This window comes from Sarcophilus harrisii, chromosome 1, assembly GCF_902635505.1.
Source record: "Sarcophilus harrisii chromosome 1, mSarHar1.11, whole genome shotgun sequence".
Taxonomy (NCBI): Eukaryota; Metazoa; Chordata; class Mammalia; order Dasyuromorphia; family Dasyuridae; genus Sarcophilus; species Sarcophilus harrisii.
Window position 1 is genome coordinate 71011122 of NC_045426.1, and position 18699 is coordinate 71029820.

Consider the following 18699-nt stretch of genomic DNA (forward strand, 5'->3'; position numbering starts at 1 on the left):
GTGATGGAGAAAGCCATCTGCACTCAGAGAAAATTCTGTAGGAACTGAGTGTGAACCACAACATAGCATTTTCACTCTTTTTTTGTTGTTTGCTTGTATTTTGTTTTCTTTCTCATTTTTTTCTTTTTGATCTCATTTTTCTTGTGTAACAACATAATTGTATAAATATGTGTATATATATATATATATATATATATATATATATATATATATATATTGGATTTAACATATTTTTAACATGCTTAACACATACTGGATTGCTTGCCATGTAGGGGAAGGTATGGGAGAAAGGAGGGAAATTTGGAATACAAGGGTCAGTGTTGAAAATTATCCATGCATATGTTTTGAAAATAAAAAGCGATTAATTAAAAAAAAAAAAAAAAAAGTAAGGCAAAAGGAAGCCAGTGAAATTATGAGTGTGGATCTGAGCCACTTTCTTGTGTCAGACTCTTACTGGTCTATTAGGGGTTAAGTTCCAACTTTAAAACAATTCAATTGTTGGTTGAAAGAAGTCTTAGAATTCTAATTGCCTTTTGGATTAGGCGTGGCCCAAAGTGAAAGTCAAATTTATGGGCTCTCTAGGCTGCAAAGACCAATAGTTCATTTGAATAGTGGTTCTCACAGTTTTTCATTCTGTGACACTCCCTCCCTCCACCCCCAAAGGTTCTTACAATAGCCACTCCACCCCAGTGGTGCTGACACTTCCAAATTACAAAACTACATTAATACTCTTTTCCTCCATCTTGCCTTTCAGGGATTGAGGAGAATAGTTAAAAAATGTAAGGATGAGAAAGACTATGTTTCCTTACGTTTAACAGGATGCTTGGAAAAAACTGGATCTGGGTTCATTGGCTCCTGGATTCAGAGATAAAAGGGATTTTAAGGTTCACCCAGTCCAACCTTATTTTTACAGATAGCTACTTCTGATTTCTACTTCTTTCTGATTTCTACTTTTATACCCTACTCGCCATACCACCTTTCAAAGGACATGACTTTGAATCTAGACTTTGATCTTATTACATCTTGTTTTCGCAGTATTTACAACTTGAATCCAACCTAATTTCCAAGCCACATTGTACATTATAGACCTGTATGGCCCAGCCCAAACTCTTTCTCCTATCTCCATGCCTTTGCACTAGGTTGTCCCTTATTCTTGAAATTTGCTCCATCTTTACCTTCCACTCTTAGAATTTTTCACTTTTTTTAGGAAACTCCTTCTCTTTTTAGTATCTCACATTTAGATACTCTGTCCAAAGGAATATAAATTTCGATTTTATACTTCAATAGGTATCTTGGAGTTTGGGGCTAGATTTTTTTTCTTCTTTAATTATTTACTCATCATTGCTTTTTGCTTTTTTCTTTTCAAAAACCAGAGACACCTCTTTTGTTTCATGTAGTTTTCATTTATGATCTCTTGAATTATAGCTCTGAAAAAAACAGGCTTTGATAAAGCCCATTGGGATTCAAATGAGCTACTTGAGTATGCCTTTAAATCCAAATCATTCTGGCTCTCACTGATTGGTCAATAATAGGTCCCAGTCCAAGCCTCACTAGCACATTGTTTTGATGGCTGAGAATGAGTATAAATAGCATCTGTTTATTGTTCTGGCCAAAAACTCTGAGGATGTTTCCCTCCCTGGTTGATTCTTATGTGAAGGTAAATTAAGCCATCTTTTCCTTCAGTTCTCACCTAGCTTATAACTGCTGAATGAGTTTTGCTCCAAACAAAACTGAGCCTGGGAAAGATCTTAGCTTATAAAGGTCAAAGTCTCCCATTGCATCCTAGGTCATTGCAATAACCCTGAAGTCTTGCCACTGGACTCTGATGACTCTTGAGAAGAGAGGATAATGACTTTGCACAGCTCTGCCTTACTTTATTCTAATTTACTTGCAAATCAAGGCATCCCTTGTGGTCCATTGGTCCTTTTTGAGAACAAAGAACCAACAACAGTAGCACAATCAAGAAAACTATATACTCAATTAAGTACAGCAATGTAAATGGAGAGAACAGAATTGTATGTTGTGAAATTATAATGAATAAGCATGGCTGAAAAGAAGGGATAAAAGAAAACATTCCCAAACCACCCCTTTGAAGAAGTAGGAGACCTACAAGCTTGCCCATCATCGTTTTTCACACTTTTTCAATGTATTGATTGGTTTTTTTCCTTTTTATTTTTGTCTTTAAAAATACTATTTAACATATAAAATACCGCTAAGAGAAAGGGAAAAGGAAACAAAAATAATAAAAAACATTTTTAAAACTACCATCTTTTCTACATTAAATATTTCCTGATCCCCACCTTCCATTTGCAAGTGCCCTCCTTCCACATACTTTGTAATGTTTTTTATTTAGTGACAACAATTATAATTAATAGTAGTAGTTTGTATATGAAACTTTTTAAAGTTTACAAAGCACTTTACAATAGTTATTTCATCTTATCCTCACATACACCCTGGGAAGAAGGTGCTATTATTAGTTCCATTTTACAAATGAAGAAACTCAGGTACTGAAAACTTAAATGATTTGCCTAGGGTCATACAACTAGTAAATGAGTAAAACTCTGAACGTAGGTCTTCATAACTTCAAATGCTGTGCTCTAGCCCCTATGCCACCTACCTGCCTTAATAGTCTCTATATTACATGCCTTCATGGGTAAGGAATACTTCTAATTCATTTTTGTATCTCCAATGCCTGGATCATGGCAGATGAGTAATAAATACTAATTTGATTGATTGATTATTCAATCTGGGGGGTTTAATCTATTTCCTCCTTTGATAATTGAGGGGATTGAATGAGGTGAAGTTTTCCACTTTTCCATTTTTGTTCTTAGTAAATAGTAATTTACAAAGAACCTTCAAAAATATTTTCTCATTTCGTCTTCCCAGCAGCCTAGTAAGGCAGATAATACAAGTAGTTTTGTTCCTTTTCTATAAATCAAGGAAACAAAGGAAACAAAACAAATAAGTGATTGATCAGTTCAGAATCTGAATGTTGGATCTTCTCCCTCTTAATCAATAAGCATTTATTAAGCACATGCTACCTGCATTGGGGATACGAAAAGAGGCAAAAAACATTTTTCATTCCAGTTCTTCTCTAGAATTACTGAAATCACCCCTTTACCTTTCAGTAAATTTGCCTATTAAATATGGACAATATAGTTAAACTGTCATCTTTCTTTGCAATTGTAGCTTAAATGGTAGCAAACCATCTCTTGTTTTGTTGTTGGTTTTCTCCTCTCATTTAAGCTACTAGATGTGTGAGAATAAATAAGTTAAACAGTCCAATTCTCCCAATGACTTAATGAGCCCAATTCTCCCTGGATTGTTAGCCAGATGCTACTCAATTACAGTTTATCTTAGAGTCCTCCAGGAAAGAGGATTTTTTATTGCTTAGAATACACTATCCTGACACCAAAGTATTTCAGCTGATTGACATCAAAGGCACATCCTTTGGTCACCCACCTAAAATGGAGCAACTAGTAAATGTTTATAAAGTATAAAAGCATCAGCCACTGACCTTATTCATTTATTTATTCAATCCAATGTTTAAGTGCTTACTATGTGCAGAGCACTGTACTGTTGGACACTAACGAGGAGAGAGAGACATAGAAATAAAAATAACATGCTCTCTCTGCCTTCAGAGGGCTTACAATCATCAGAACAGAATTCTCTCTAGACATTTCTGAAACTTATTTCCATCCCCTCCATTACTGAAGATGTTGAAGCTTGCAACTTGCATTTACATGGGTTTTGAGGTTTACAAAGCATCGTATACCTATTTTCTGTTTAGAGCCTGACTCTATCACTTGCTTGTTGGATAACTAGCCAAATAATGTCTCTGAACTTCAATTAACTAAGAATCATGGAGATGTTAAGTATTTTCATAGATTTTAAAGAATTTAGAGTCAGAATATTCTCTAGAGATCATCCAGTCTAGTCAATCAGTAAGCATTTATTAACATATCCATTGAGTGCCAGGAAGAATCCTTTTTTTTTTTTTTTTTTTAATTTAATAGCCTTTTATTTACATGTTATATGCATGGGTAACTTTACAGCATTAACAATTGCCAAACCTCTTGTCCCAATTTTTCACCTCTTAACCCCCCCCACCCCCTCCCCTAAATGGCAGGATGACCTGTAGATGTTAAATACATTAAAATATAAATTAGATACACAATAAGTATACATGACCAAAACATTATTTTGCTGTACAAAAAGAGTCAGACTTTGAAATATTGTACAATTAGCTTGTGAAGGAAATCAAAAATGCAGGTGGGCATAAATATAGGGATTGGGAATTCAATGTAATGGTTTTTAGTCATCTCCCAGAGTTCTTTCTCTGGGCGTAGCTGGTTCATTTCATTACTGCTCCATTGGAAATGATTTGGTTGATCTCGTTGCTGAGGATGGCCAGGTCCATCAGAACTGGTCATCATCATATAGTATTGTTGTTGAAGTATATAATGATCTCCTGGTGCCAGGAAGAATCCTAATGTTAGTTCTAAACACCCCTTATTTTATAGATGAGCAAACTAAGGCCCAAACAGATGAATTGCTTGCCCAAAGTCATAGCAGTAGTATTTTGATAGAGTTGTGATTCAAACTCAGAACCTTACACCAAATTCTACACTCTTTCCACTGTATCACAAGGCTACTACATACTTCAAAGTTAATCATAATAAATAGCAGGCATTTGTTTAGTAATTTAAGGGAAAAAAAATCTACAGTTAGAACTGAAAACAACATTGAGATATTAAATTCTTTGGGTGATATTATCCCAATTTCCAAGATGAAATGTTCCTGATGATCTCACAATTCCTAAGTGTCAGAGGTGGGTTTTGAACCCAGGTTTCTCTTGACTCTAAACCTAAGGCATTTCCCACAACTGCACACTGATATGAACTAAGCACTTTGTAAATTGTAAGTTCCCATGTAAATATGAACAATTATTAATTTCTCTGTAGTGCTTCTTTTGGTGACCTGAATAAGGTAACAGCTTCCAAAGCTCAACTGGTCAACTAAGGAATCACTCTGGTCCTATAAGAACATAGAAGAATATGTATAAAAGAATTGCACATGCTTAACATGTTGGGTTACTTGCTCTCTAGGGGGAGAGCTGGGGGAAAAGGAGGGAAAAAATTTGGAACACAAGATTTTGCAAGGATGAATGTTGAAAAATATCCATGCATATGTTTTGAAAATAAAAAGCTTTAATAATAAAAAAGAAAATAGAATAAATAAAGAGACTTAAAGAATAAAGGTGCTGTATAAATGCCAGTAGTTGTTCCTTGTAGGACTGAGGAATGCAAAAAATTTACCAGCCGGTAGTGTCAGCCACTGCCGAGAACACAGCAACCAGCTGGATCAGTGGGATCTTAACTCTAATGGATTATTTTAAGAATAATATCTCCTAATCAGCCTCAGTTGCTGTTCTTGTCTGCCAAGGAAAGTTAAAAGATAGAGGAGTTCTCAGAAAAATAGTAAATTGCCTTTCTGACATGAAGTCATTGCCAAATCCTTGATGTGATAATCTCATTGAGTGATGTGAAAGTCCAGTACCAGATGTTTCAGTCAGTGGATAAACAAAGGCTCTAGAGCCTGATTGCCAGCAAACCATTTGAACTTCAGGGGGTATTTGGACTGTCCAGGAATGGCTTGGTTATTTTTCACTTAATTCTTTCCTTGATAGGTCTCATCTTTAGCTTCGGGAGAACTTGAGAGCTTCCGAGAAGCAGCCCTCTCTAAACAAGCTGCAGAAGCCCATCCTCGAGCAGAAGAGGCTTCTGTTCCACCCCCACCTGTAGCACCACCACTGCCTTTTCTTGTTTCCAAGGCATCTACCGTGTCAAAGACAACACCCAAATTCTCCATAGGCCCCATCAGTGATTCTGTGGATGCAAGGCAGGCTCTCATGGATGCTATTCGCTCTGGCACAGGGGCCGCAAGATTGAAAAAGGTACAGATAATCAATTTTGTAATTTTTTATTAGCAAAGAAGTGCATTTTAAAAATAAACATTAAGTATCCTGTCATCAGATATCAGAGGTAAAATTTAGAATGATCTTCTGTGTCCAGAACTCCATGTCTGATTCCACAATGTGGGAGAGATATGATAAACTAACAATGGAATGGTCATCAAGAAGAAGCTAAAAGTCAGGGATATTTCTGGAGGAATCACTGCTTTTGGAGGGAAGTTGTTCATAAGCTCTAAGAACTAATGGACTCATGAGTGAATGGATCTTTAATTATATCCACCCTAGAGTGATCTTCCTAGGAGAATCAAGAATCAAGCAAAACCATTACTATCATGAGTCAAAAACAAAATAAATAAATAAATAAATAAAAAACACAGCACAATGAACCTGCTAGAATTGGGCAAAGCCATTCCATCCCTTCTATTCCATCATAAGGGGAGAAGAAAGAAATAAAAGCAATCCTTCTACTTCCCTAGAGCCAGAGTTTCCCAGTTAAGAGTCTAATACTAATAGAAACTTTTCCCATTTCCCAAGCTGGCTGATCAATCAGCCAGGTAGGGTATACTCACCCTACATTAAAACATGACTGGATCTAAATCATGATTTAATCTCATAAAGGATCTTGGAGACCATCTAGTTTAAGACTCATTTTACAAATGAGAATAGTAAACCCTAAGAGAAGTTAAATGACTTACCTACAGTCACACAAGTACAAAGTAGCAGAGTTGAAACTTGAAATCACTTCCTCTGACTCCAATCTCTTGTTCTTGTCTCTCCACCATGTTGCCTCTGAGCCCTGCCTCTCAAGCTTAACCAATAGCCAAATTATTTGGAAGTTTCTCTTGGTAATTGATACCAGTATTTAACCTGTAAGTGTAAACTCTCAGTGTGGAGTAATAATTGTATCAGGTATTGAACATTGTAAGTATAAAAAGTATGCTTCCAAGATTTCAAGGAATTTAAACTTAGTTGACAAGAAGTATATGGATAACATAACCATAGTTCAAAGTCATGAAGGTGTTGATGGGGTAGTTTTCCCATAATTTTTTAGAGAGAATATTTTTGACTAAGAAAGTTGTTAAGAGGGGAATGTGTCAGATAAACTTCCGGGAATGGTTGTGAGGAAGAAAACACTAACTAAAGAGCATGGGGAAAGTAGACTGAGAGAAGAGAGCAGACTGAAGAAAGCTGTTAATGTTACCTTGGATTTGGGCAGAAAGGTAGCACAAGTTGATGGTAAAGAAGGGACATGTGTCAAAAGCACAGTATTTCAGGAGGAAAATCACAAACTTTTATTAGCAAAGGAGAAGGATGATTTTGACTGCACCACTTGGAACTGATTAAAAAGGGGAAAGGTTATGTAGGAAGGCAATGTGTTTTTGTTATACATGTTTTTTTTCCTAGTCACCAGCATTTATTTATTTATTTTAATTATAGCTTTTTATTTTCAAAATATTTACATGGATAATTGTTTGACATTCACCCCTTCAAAACCTTATGTTTTAATTTTTCCTTCCTTTTTCCCCACCCCCAGTCAGCAAGTGATCCAGTATATGTTAAACATATGTAATTGTTCTCTATACATATTTCCACAAATGTCATGCTGCTCAAGAAAAATCAGATTAAAAAGGAGAAACATGAGAAAAATAAAAATTGTGCATCTTTTAAAATAGTGTTCTTAACAATTTAAAATTACATCAGAAATTCCAGGATCTGTGATTTCTTAAAATAGTCTGAATTTTTTTTTTTTTTTTTGGTAGTTGTTGTTTTGCCTCTTTTGCTCTGAAATCCTCCAGAGTAATTTATTTCTGATGACTTAAGCAGGTTACAAGTTGGCCCATGCTAAAAGTTTCACTGTCCTCTGCCTTATCTGGGGTGTGCTGTTGAATTCTGGGTGTAAGAAGTATTAGAAAGACATGAATAAGCTGGAATGTCCAGAAAGATGAAGAGCCTCAGTCTATGTCACATGACTGTCAATTGAAGAAACTCAGCATGTTCAGTTCTGAAGATTCAAGGGGGATATGAGAGCTGTCTTCAAGCATTTAAAGGCTTGTCATGTAGAGGGAGGGAACAACCTTACTCAGCTGGACCCCAGAGGGTAAAGCCAAGTTGCAGAATGGCCAATTTAGATTTAGCACAGAAAGGTCAATTTAGATTTAAGGTCAAAAAAAACTCTTCCAAATAATTCAATATGAACAAAGGTGGAATGAACTGGCTCAAAATATGGTGGCTTCTATCCCCCTTCATGTGATCTCTGGACCAAATGCTTGCTGACGTTCCTTCTAACTCTCTAATTCTGCAATTCTCTGAAAAGTCTGATTTTGAGACCCATGATGAGCCTGCTATTCTTGACACTGCTTAATGTCTTTGCTGACACTGCACCTAAATGACCCTTCTCTTTCTCATCTAGACAGATCTCCTTGGAACAAAATAGAACTTGCTGGAGAAAATGTGCCCCAACTGTCCCATAAACAGATCAGTTGCTCTCTCAGCAGGGAATGTCTACTCTCCAGCTTAAATTGGGGAAGTGTGCATGCACAATGACCCAAACTTTGACCCATCACTTGAAGCAAAGTTTTTATGGGATCTGAAGGAATTTATCTGAGTTCATTTTACAACATCCTCCACCCCCAGTTCTTCATTTGTTCTGGACACCAAAAGTCCTAAAGCATTGTGGGAAAGATTATTCATGTGGCATTTGGAGTCCAAGCCAAAAGCAGGGAAGGCTGGAAATCTATCCAGCATGTCTTTTATCGGGCAATTTTTTTTTTCAGCCAGGCTGACAGATCATAGAGTCTCAGATAAGAATTACTGAGGACAATGAACTGTTGAGTATTTTATCTAAACTGAACTTCAAACCTTTATTCATGATCACTCATTTATATCTCTTCCCTTTCTTTAGCATTTTAAGCATTATCCACTTTCAAGAAAAAAATATTAAATACAGAAAACACCCTGCTTAATGATGAGATGCCATTATTTTCCTTCCATTCCCCATTAACCTGGCCACCATAATAGAAAAAATTTCACATAACTAGCTACACTAAAAAATCAATACTGAAGACAGGTCATAGCAGAGTTTCTTATTTTTCTAGAAGAAATAATATTAAGAGTACTGTTAGAAGTATGGTCAATCTAATGGACAGGATGCTGGGCTTAGAGTTAGGGTTCAAATCCTATTCCTGATGCTAGCTAATCATATGACCCTGTACAATTTACCTAAACTCTGTGTGTCAAAGACAGTTCTGTCAGATTTATCCTCCAAATCATAGAAGGTTATTTTCTCCATTGATGGAGGGAATTCCTTGTGCTGCCAAAATTATGGATCTTTTGATAATATCACATAAGTGCATAGTATAAGACTTCCAGTTAGACAGTTTTGTGGGATGTTATATAAAACATGACACAGCTCAGCAAGGTGAGACCATCGGTGTGCAGTTTCCTTTTTTCTGCTTTTAAATATTTTTTGTCAGATATTAAGGCCGCCTCACCCTGTAGCATCCAACTACCCCTGCAGTCTTCTCAATATGGTATATCTCTCTCTCTTAGTCCCATTGGTATATTCCTCCTGAAGTCTCCATTTTGTGGAGGGGCCTTCATTCCCCTCCCAGTCTTGTTCTTGTCTTCAAAATCATCTTCCTGTACCAGACACTATCCCTCCCCATTTTCAGCTCCTTTATCCAACAGAATATAAGTGTCTTGCAGGCAGAGGGTATCATTTCATTTGGATTTGTATTCGCTACATTTTGTCTGGCACATAGTAACTGCTTGATAAATGTTTTTTCCTTCCTTCTCCCCAACTGTTTTCCTGTCTCCCTCCTTCCTTTCTTTCTTCTTTCCTTCCATCGTTCTTCCCTTCCTTCCTTCCTCTCTTCCTCCCTTCCTCCCTTCCTTCTTTCCTCTCTCTTTCCCCTCCCTTCCTTCTCCTCTCTCTTCCTTTCCCCTCTCTCTCCCTCCCTCCCTTCCTCCCTTTTTTTCTCCCTTCCTTCCTTCCTTTCTGGTTGGCTTTGGGAGCATACTGTGGATTGGTTTTCTTGATAATTGCCCTGTTTCTCATGCCCCCCTCTCTTGTCTTTTGGTACCCAAGGTCCTTACCAAGCTTAAATCAGTCTTTCATAGTTAGCTCCAGTGGAACATGCTTATTCATTAGTCTAGCTTAATGCCATCCCCTGCTAGCTTTTCTTACACGTTTTTGCACACAGAGAAAGTTTTAGTGTGATTTCCACCACTTCCACCACTACCCTTCTTTTTCATAAATAAAATATAGATCATCAATTTTTTTTCTTAAAGGAAATATGCTTTGAAAAATAAATAGGTCTATAAGTATAAATTCCTCTAAAGTGGGAAAATGTTGGAAGAGATATATGGAAAGAAGAAGCAGCTTTACTATGGATTTTTTTTTTATTCCCCATAGAAGGTCTACAATATTTCATGCATACCTGTCTCACTCAAATCCCCATTGATGCTTCAGCATGGTATGGCAGTGATCCTTGGTTCTCACAGACTTTCAGAAAAATGCAAGCACTAGGCAGCCATACTCAACTGGAAAGATTTTGACTGTAGGTCTATTGAGGGAATATATTTCTTCTAACCAAGGACTGACAATAGGATGATGAGTTTTTTAATTACTAATCAGGAAATTCCTGAACACCTTCTGTTTAGCTCCTGAAATATTGTGGCCTGAGATGGCAGAAGGAGTACCACGCTGACTAAATCTGACCTTTGAATTACGTGATTTTTTTTCCAGATCTGTAATTTGTTCAATGAAATACCTTGTGAGGAAACCTCCTTCTGCCAGGGCAAACCAGCAACTCCTCTTTAACTCAAATTCTCAACAAACTGCTCAGAATAGGTTAAGTCATTTGCCCAGGATTACACACCCTGTGTGTGTCAGAGATAGGATTCAAAAGCTACGTGTTTCTGACTCTGAGGCTAGAGTTCTCTGTCCCCTATACCACACTATATATGTACATCCATGCACAGCTAAGTATTTACATAAACATGTCATATTATGTTTATGTATATAAATATGATACTAAGTTAAAACAAGTTTGGGTTTTCAACTATTTCTTTTGGAATCTTTGCCTTTTATCCAACTTATCCCCATCACCAATTCTACACAATTTACTAAAATTTTATTTCACCATCTTAATTTAGCATTTTAGTCATCCTAAAAAATAGCAAGTGATGACAAAGCTCAAAATTCTAATGAATTCATTTCTTTGGGTGCCTCAGTTTCCTGAGCAAAGTGAGAGAGTTTTAGTAGATCTTCACTAAGGGCCCTTTCAGCTCTAAAATTCTGTTAATTGTGAGCCTAAGATTCAATTTCATTGAATCAAACACTCTCAGCTGTCCACATTTTATTGAGAAAAAATGAATATGTAGTGATTTGCCAAGCTTATATATTTTGTAATAAAAAGAAACATAAGCAGCTTCAGATGGCTTTTATACATCCATTCTTCTTGGTAAGACATCATCCTTGCTTTCTCTTCTAGAACCCTTGGGTCCAGTGGCAAGATATAGATCAGGATGACTGAAGATGATCCTGGATGCTGTGGGAAACCTTGGCTATTTTAAGCTAAGGTCTTTAAGGCCATAAAGAATGGCCTCTTTTACCTAGTCAACCATATCTGAAACCATAATGACTCTGACTCTCATTCTATGGCCAACAATAGGTCCCAGTCCAAGCCCCACTTGGTCATTGTTTGAGACCTGATTGGCTTAGAGTGAAAGAAAATAGCAGTTGTTTCTGTTTTGGCCAGAAAACCTGAGGGTCTTGCCCTCCAAAATTGTTTTTTCTTTGTTTTTGCTAGGTAAAAGAAGCCATTGTCTGCTTCATTTCTTACCTAGCCTTAATCATTGATTGTTTCCCCAATAGAACTGAGACCTGTTAACGATCTTAACTTAATAAGGTTAAGGTCTTCCACTGCATCCAGGGCCATCTCCAGTCATTCTGATGTGTATCTTGCCTCTGGACCCAGATGTCTCTGGGAGAGAAAGTGAGGCGGATAACCTTGCCCAGCCCTCCCTCACTTAAATCTAATTCACTTGCATGTCATGGCATCCCTTCCCTGATGTCATGGTCCTCTTAGAGAAGGAAGGGCAGCCAAAACCAGGTAAGAACATCTTTCCTCACCTTATGACAAAAGCAGAAAGACAATGAATCAGCCTCCTGATGAAGAAAACTTGGCCCTTATATAAACCCCTAGTATTTCTCCATTGCTTTTCTATCTTTTTAAGCTGAAGCATCTATTATTGCTGATTTTAAAGTCACCATGAGATACATACACCTTGTTAATAGTCCTTGGACTATTTCCCTTGGATACGCCCCATGGCTTCTAGATACAGTTTTAAATTATCTTAAATCTGAATCAGCCTGCTTCACTTACTATCCATAGCTTTTCTAACATATTTGTCTTTTTAGTTTGTCAGTTCCCCAAAACAGAGCATTTAAAACACAGTTAAATGAATCATTAGAAATCCTTTAAACAAATTCAAAGTGGTTTCTTCACTGGGACAATAAAATAAAAAAGAATTAGTCCAAAATATGCTAAAGAGAATAAATGCTGATTGGGTTTAAATAAATTGAGATGGGAGAGTGGCTCAGTTGGGTGAAATTTAATCCTTAATGAACACAGGGGTTCCAGGTGCAACCCTACTTCCAATCAATCAGCTTCTCTTGCAGAATAACTGTTCCAAGGTAGTAATTCACAGAACCTTAACCTGGCCCATGTACATGGATGCAAGCTCAGTCATGTGCAAGACAGATTTAAGAGTACTGATGTCTCGGTACAAATTCATCATCAAACCTAGAAAAATAATTTCAAGCCACATGTTCTAAAGAAGATTAGGCAATAATAGATGATAGATGTCATAATAACTCAGTTTCCTCATATCTAAAATGAGCTGGAGAAAGAAGTGGCAAAACATTCCTGTATCTTTGCAAAGAAAACCTCACATGGGATCAGGAAGAGTTAAACACAACTGAAGACAACTGAACAATAATTATTTCCTATCAGCAGTTTCATGTTAATAATAGAACTATATGCCCAAATGAAATACTACCATGAAAACTAAATAAGTCATAGTAAGTGTTTTTTGTTACTCTTCTGCACTTAAGGGTTAATTTTAGATAGGACATTTTTTTCTTGATATGTCTAAGCATCTCTCCTTCAAAGTAAATGTTCCATAAGAAATTTTCTTGGCAGCCCTTGGAGATATAGAAAATGAGAATTTGATCTTTCACTCTGCAGAAGAGAAAAGTAGGCAGAGAAAATGTGGATGACTTGCCCAGAGTTTTACAGCAGATGAGTATCACATCCAGGAGACAGACATCTTCTCTGGGCCAGACTTTTGCAATTCATGTCCATTTTACAAACCTCTGACTCTTCACAAACACAGGTGATTCTCTTCCCACACCAGGAGTCTGCTTATGTCAAGTATAAAAATGCAAATAGAATTTGACCTTGTCTGCTCTCTGCCCCTTGAGTAATTATTGAACAAACAGTCCAGGAGCTGTAAAAGATCCAGGGTTCCTGAGGCACAAAACAAGAAGAAAGACATGTTCTTTTCATGTAAATCCAGGTGTCCTTCTCAAAATGTGATTGAAAGAAAGTGAAATCTGGATTTGTGGTCATTTGAAAATAGTAATAACAGCTGTTGCTGTATCTGAAAATTAAGCCAAATAAATTTATTGGATATATATATATAGAGTATCTTTTTAATATACATATGCACCAAGGCTTAAATGATCTGCTGCTATCCATTAGTGATTTACAAGGGCAGATAAGGTTTTTGTTTACACAATGTTCTCAGCTAAATGGTTTGTTCAACCAGTGCTCTTAGACCAGAAAAGGGCTCCATGGACACCATTTTGATGTGCTACTTAACCCCTGATGAAATTGGTAGACATAAATTCAACACCAGTGTTGCTAGCTAGCTATGTGATTTACTTTAGATATCATTTAATCTCTTCTCCATGTAAGAAATAAGACATTGCATCACAGATCCTCTAAGAAGTCCACTTGAGTTCTAAAATGTCATAAAGTGTGGTGATGATTAAGTTGAGAATAGAATTGTCTTTGCAAGTATAATCTAGTTCATTGTACAATGCTGTACATGTGAAAAATTTCTTGTTTAATCTAGAAATTAGGACAAGTGTGGATGTGCCTCTTGGTATGGAGCAAATTCCAATATTAAGGCGTTACTTGGGATAACATAGCAATAAAGAAGCTAGATAGATTTCTCAAGACAAATACAAAATTATTCAATGTATTTGGACAGATACTCATATAATTAAAATTTTAGTGTCAGAAAAGACCTTGGAGAAGGATGCCTTCTCTAACTTCCCACCTAATGAAGGAATTAAGAACATAGGATCTATGGCAAAGGCCATTTAGCCTTTCCTTGAACACTTATAGTGATGGAGAGATCACTTTATCTACCTGTACCACTACTAGGGGCAGCTAACTAACACAATAGATAAAGGGATGGGCCTGGAGTCAGAAAGACTCATCTTCTGAGTTCAAATCTGGCCTGAATCACTAATTAGCTGTATGATCCCGAACAAATCATTTAATCCTGTCTGCCTCAGTTTCCTCATCTGTCAAATAAGCTGTAGAAAGAATTGGCAAGCCACCCCATATTGCCCAAAAAACCCTCCAAATGGTGCTACAAAGAGTCATCTTTGAAAACAAGCAAACAAAACACAAAATTCCATTGGTAGTTAACCTCCATTGTAGATGTCTCCTTTTTTAAAAATCCATGTCAGTTAAATAATTCAACAGACAATTCTTATTAAGCACATATTCAAGGCCCAATGCAACACATTGGAGATACACGGGCAAAAATGAAATATTCTCTGCCTTCAAGGAGTTATCATTCTATCAAAAGAGGAAGTTGGTCATACCCATCTGTTGTGATTTGATCCTCTGGAGCTATACAGAATACATCTATTTATCTTCTACAAGATAGCTCTTCAAATATTTGTAGATAATTATTTTATCTTCCCTCAGTCTCAAGTCTTCTTTTCCCCATGATAATAGTCTCTAAGTTCTTTCAAAATTTTTCCTATATGTGGTTTTGCCATCCTGATCATTATTTCCTGGACTTTATGCGGGTTGTCCACTTCCCTCTTAATGAGAAATGCCCAGAGTTGAATACGCTATCTAGAACCATGTAGTCTGATCAATACAGCTCTTAGTGAATGTTAATCTCTTGATTTGGAGATTTGAGCTTGGTCTTTTTTCACATGAACTGCTGCCAATCCAAGTTTCACCCCCATTCTGTATTTGTGCCATTGTTATCCATTTTCACAATTGTATATGTACTTTTGTTCAATTTCCTCATCTTAGTTAAAGTGAATGCTCCAAGTCTGACAAAATGCTTTTGAATTTTGAGTTTGTCCACCACATTAGTTCCCCCTTCCAACTTATGTCATTGGCCCCTTCCAACTTGTATCCTTGGCAGATTGCATAAAGCATGCCCTTTTCCATGTCTTCATCCAGATCCTTGAAAACAAATGTTGAAAAGGTCAGGGCCAGAAACTACTTAAATCAGAACTGAATCAAAGACTTCCTTTCTTTCAAACTGTTTTTAAGAAGCTAAAATAAGGCTCCTTTTCCTTTTCTTGCTTTTTTTTATTCACTTCTCTAGCACCTGAGTTTTGCATTAACATTGTGTCTTAACATCCTAAGAGAGATTTCTCTAGGGTGCCAGGAATGGAATACAAGTCAGCAATTCCTGGGCAGGGTCAAAGAGTTTTTGGTGAATTAAGAGACTACTTTTGTTTGCAATAAAGTTAATTTTTTATTTTGAAAGGAAGTTTGCAGGGGGTTCTTCTAGATGGATCATAGAACCCTCAAGGGCAAAAAGCAGTACACCAGACACCTCTCACACTACTAATCCTTCCTGCAACTATTTTAACATCAAAATCCATTTCATTGTTTATCTGTCCCCTCACCTAAATGGAGAGTTTTTAAATTTAAAAAAAAAGTATATATATATATATATATATATATATATATATATATATATATGATAAATATTTATACTTTTAAAATTATTAGAATGAAAATATTTCTTCAATATTTTAATAGATTCATGTTTTCTCCCCCAACAATGTAGGCACCAGCTTGTCTATGCCTTCTCACCTTCTATAAATCTTGTCCATTTCTATAATAATAATAGCATTTATGTAGTGCTTTAAGGTTTTTTTAAATTAATTTATTTTTTTTTTAAAGAGCAGAATTGAAAAAAGAAAAACATAAAAGGAATGCAAAACAAAATAAAACAAAACAAAAGAGAATCTTGTCATTAGGGAGGATTCAAAATATATAACAGTGAATTACCAAGTCAAGAAAGCATATATATTAATAGAAGAGATTATATTCATGAGTGTCCATCTTTACTTCCTTGTAAATTGTTTTTTTGTTCTCTGCTGTGCAACTTTTTTTACTTTATTCTTTTTTTCCCCTTTCATCCCCCTCCTCCCTCAAGCACACTTAAGAAAGGATATATTTTACATACACACACACACACACACACACACACCCTGTTCCCACACATATACATATCTGTCTTATCCTTGCTGACTCTTTGCTTTAATTCAGCTCCTTAGTTTGCTTTGCTATTACTTAATTTCTCCCCACCTATGTGGGGGACACCCATTGTCTTCTTCCTATATCCTTTGCTTCCCCATCCACTCATCCCTTCCCCCTTACTTTTTTTAAAATAGATTTTGGAGAATGCTGTACATTTCATGGTATATAGGTAGTGTTCCCTATTGAGCCATTCCCTGATGTGAGTAGGTTTTCAGAACCACAAACCTTCCTCTGCCTCTGTGTCTATTCTTCTTCTGCACCTCATTTGTATAGCATAATTACTATTTTTAACCTTAACTCTGCCCCACTCTTTTGAGCTACTCTAATGCTGATGTCAATCTTAAACATATAGTAAACAATTTGTCCATATTAAATTCCTTGAGAATGATCTTTGAAATAACTCTTCTTTGTAAAATTTTTTATTTAGTTTCGGTCATAGAAAGTCCTGAAACTCTGAAAGTTTGTTGAATGTCCATTGTTTCCTCATTTGATATTATGGATAATTTCACTAGATATGATATTTTTGACTACAGGCCTAGGTCTTTTGATTGTCAGTAGACATGATTCCAGGACCTGTGATCTTTTATGGTGGCTGTTGCTAAGTCCTGTACAATTCTAATTGTAGCTTCAGCATATTTTAATTTTTTTTCTTGTTTCTTGCAAAATTTTCTCTTTGATTTGGGGGTTTCAAAATTTGGCAGTAATTTTCCTATGTGTTTTCCACAAAAAGTCTCAATGAAGTGGTGATAAGTGGATTTTTTTTTTCTATTTCTGCTTTCCCCTCATGTTCTATCCCTCTAGGACAATTTTCTTGGATTATTTCTTTCATTATTGTATCAAAGAGTTTTGTTTGTTTTGGTTTTTTTGGTCACAACTTTTAGGGTCATCCAATTGTTCTTGTATTTTCTTGATCTATTCTTCAGATCTGTTGTTTTTCTTATAAGATATTTCACTTTCTCTTCTATTTTTTCATTCTTTATAATGTTTTATTATTTCTTGGTCTCGTACAGCTTCACTGGTTTCCCCTTACCTGAATCTAATTTTCAAAAAATTATTTTCATCTTTGAGACTCTGTATTTCCTTTTTCTAGTTGGTTAATTTTTTTTCATAACCATCTTTTTTTCTTGGATTTTTTTAGTTTTTCCTCTCATTTGATTTTTAAATTTTTTTTTTTGAGTTCTATAAATTCTCACTGGACAAGAAGCCATTTAATGTTACTCTTTGGGATAGAAGAATCTTTTTTTTTACTTCAGCGTCCTCCTCTGAAAATGAATTCTGCCCTTCCCTGCTCCCATAGTAAGTTTCTGTATTTGGATTCTTTCTTCTTTTCCAGTTCTTTTTTTTTAATGAGAAGTATTAGTGTAAACACCCAATTTGGGTGGGTGGGGGAGTGTGGAAGAATAATACCTCTAGCTTCACTTTAGCTCTCCTTTCTGACCTGGAACCCCAACCAAAATATCCACCTTTCTACAAGTGCCCAGAGCCAGCAGCCTTCCTATCCCACTGCTTCTGCACTCCCAGTACAGTGGTTCCTTCCTGCCCAAGAGCTCTTCTCTGCAGCACAGCTTTATCTGTCTTTCCTAATCAGCTAAGATTCCCTCAGTCTTCCCAGACTCAAACCTGGGACTCACGCAACCATGGAGGTGAAAGGCTAAGGCTCTAGCCAAACCCAGCTAGCCACAGGTCCCCACTTGGTGGTTCTGAGGAGCTAACCAGGAGAGTTGTACTTCACACTGGTTCCAGCCTGGGGTCTTTCTCCAGATCTTCTTGTGTTGTACCAGGAGGACCCCTGTTCTGCTCCAAGTTTTCTTGACTTTTTGTCAGTTTATATTTACCCTGAGGCACAAATTTGTTATTTGAAGGGAAAAAGTGGAGAGCTTGAAATTTAATAACCTATTCCACCATCTTCCCAGAATCCTCCCCCGAATAAGGTTTTCAAAGTGTTTTGCAAACATTTTCTCATTTTATTTTCATAGCAAACCTGAGAGGTAAATTTGTTTACAAATCTTGCAGTAGCATCTATTTTCAGATAGTAAATTTTCTTTTTTTGTGATAATATTGGGTTCTTGCCATGGCCAATTCCTTCTTACTCTCTTCTAAAAGAAATACTATTTATGATAAATA

At 36.3% G+C, this 18699-nt stretch overlaps 1 protein-coding gene across 6 annotated transcripts in view; it reads left to right on the forward strand.

The window, feature by feature from the left end:
- The window catches only part of COBL (cordon-bleu WH2 repeat protein), a 335540-nt gene that overhangs the window by 307353 nt on the left and 9488 nt on the right, over positions 1-18699 (forward strand). For all 6 annotated transcript variants that reach the window (XM_031957165.1, XM_031957173.1, XM_031957169.1 and 3 more), the window contains one exon: positions 5690-5956. In XM_031957165.1, coding sequence (XP_031813025.1) covers positions 5690-5956 — 267 coding nt within the window. The remainder of the gene's footprint in view (positions 1-5689; positions 5957-18699) is intronic.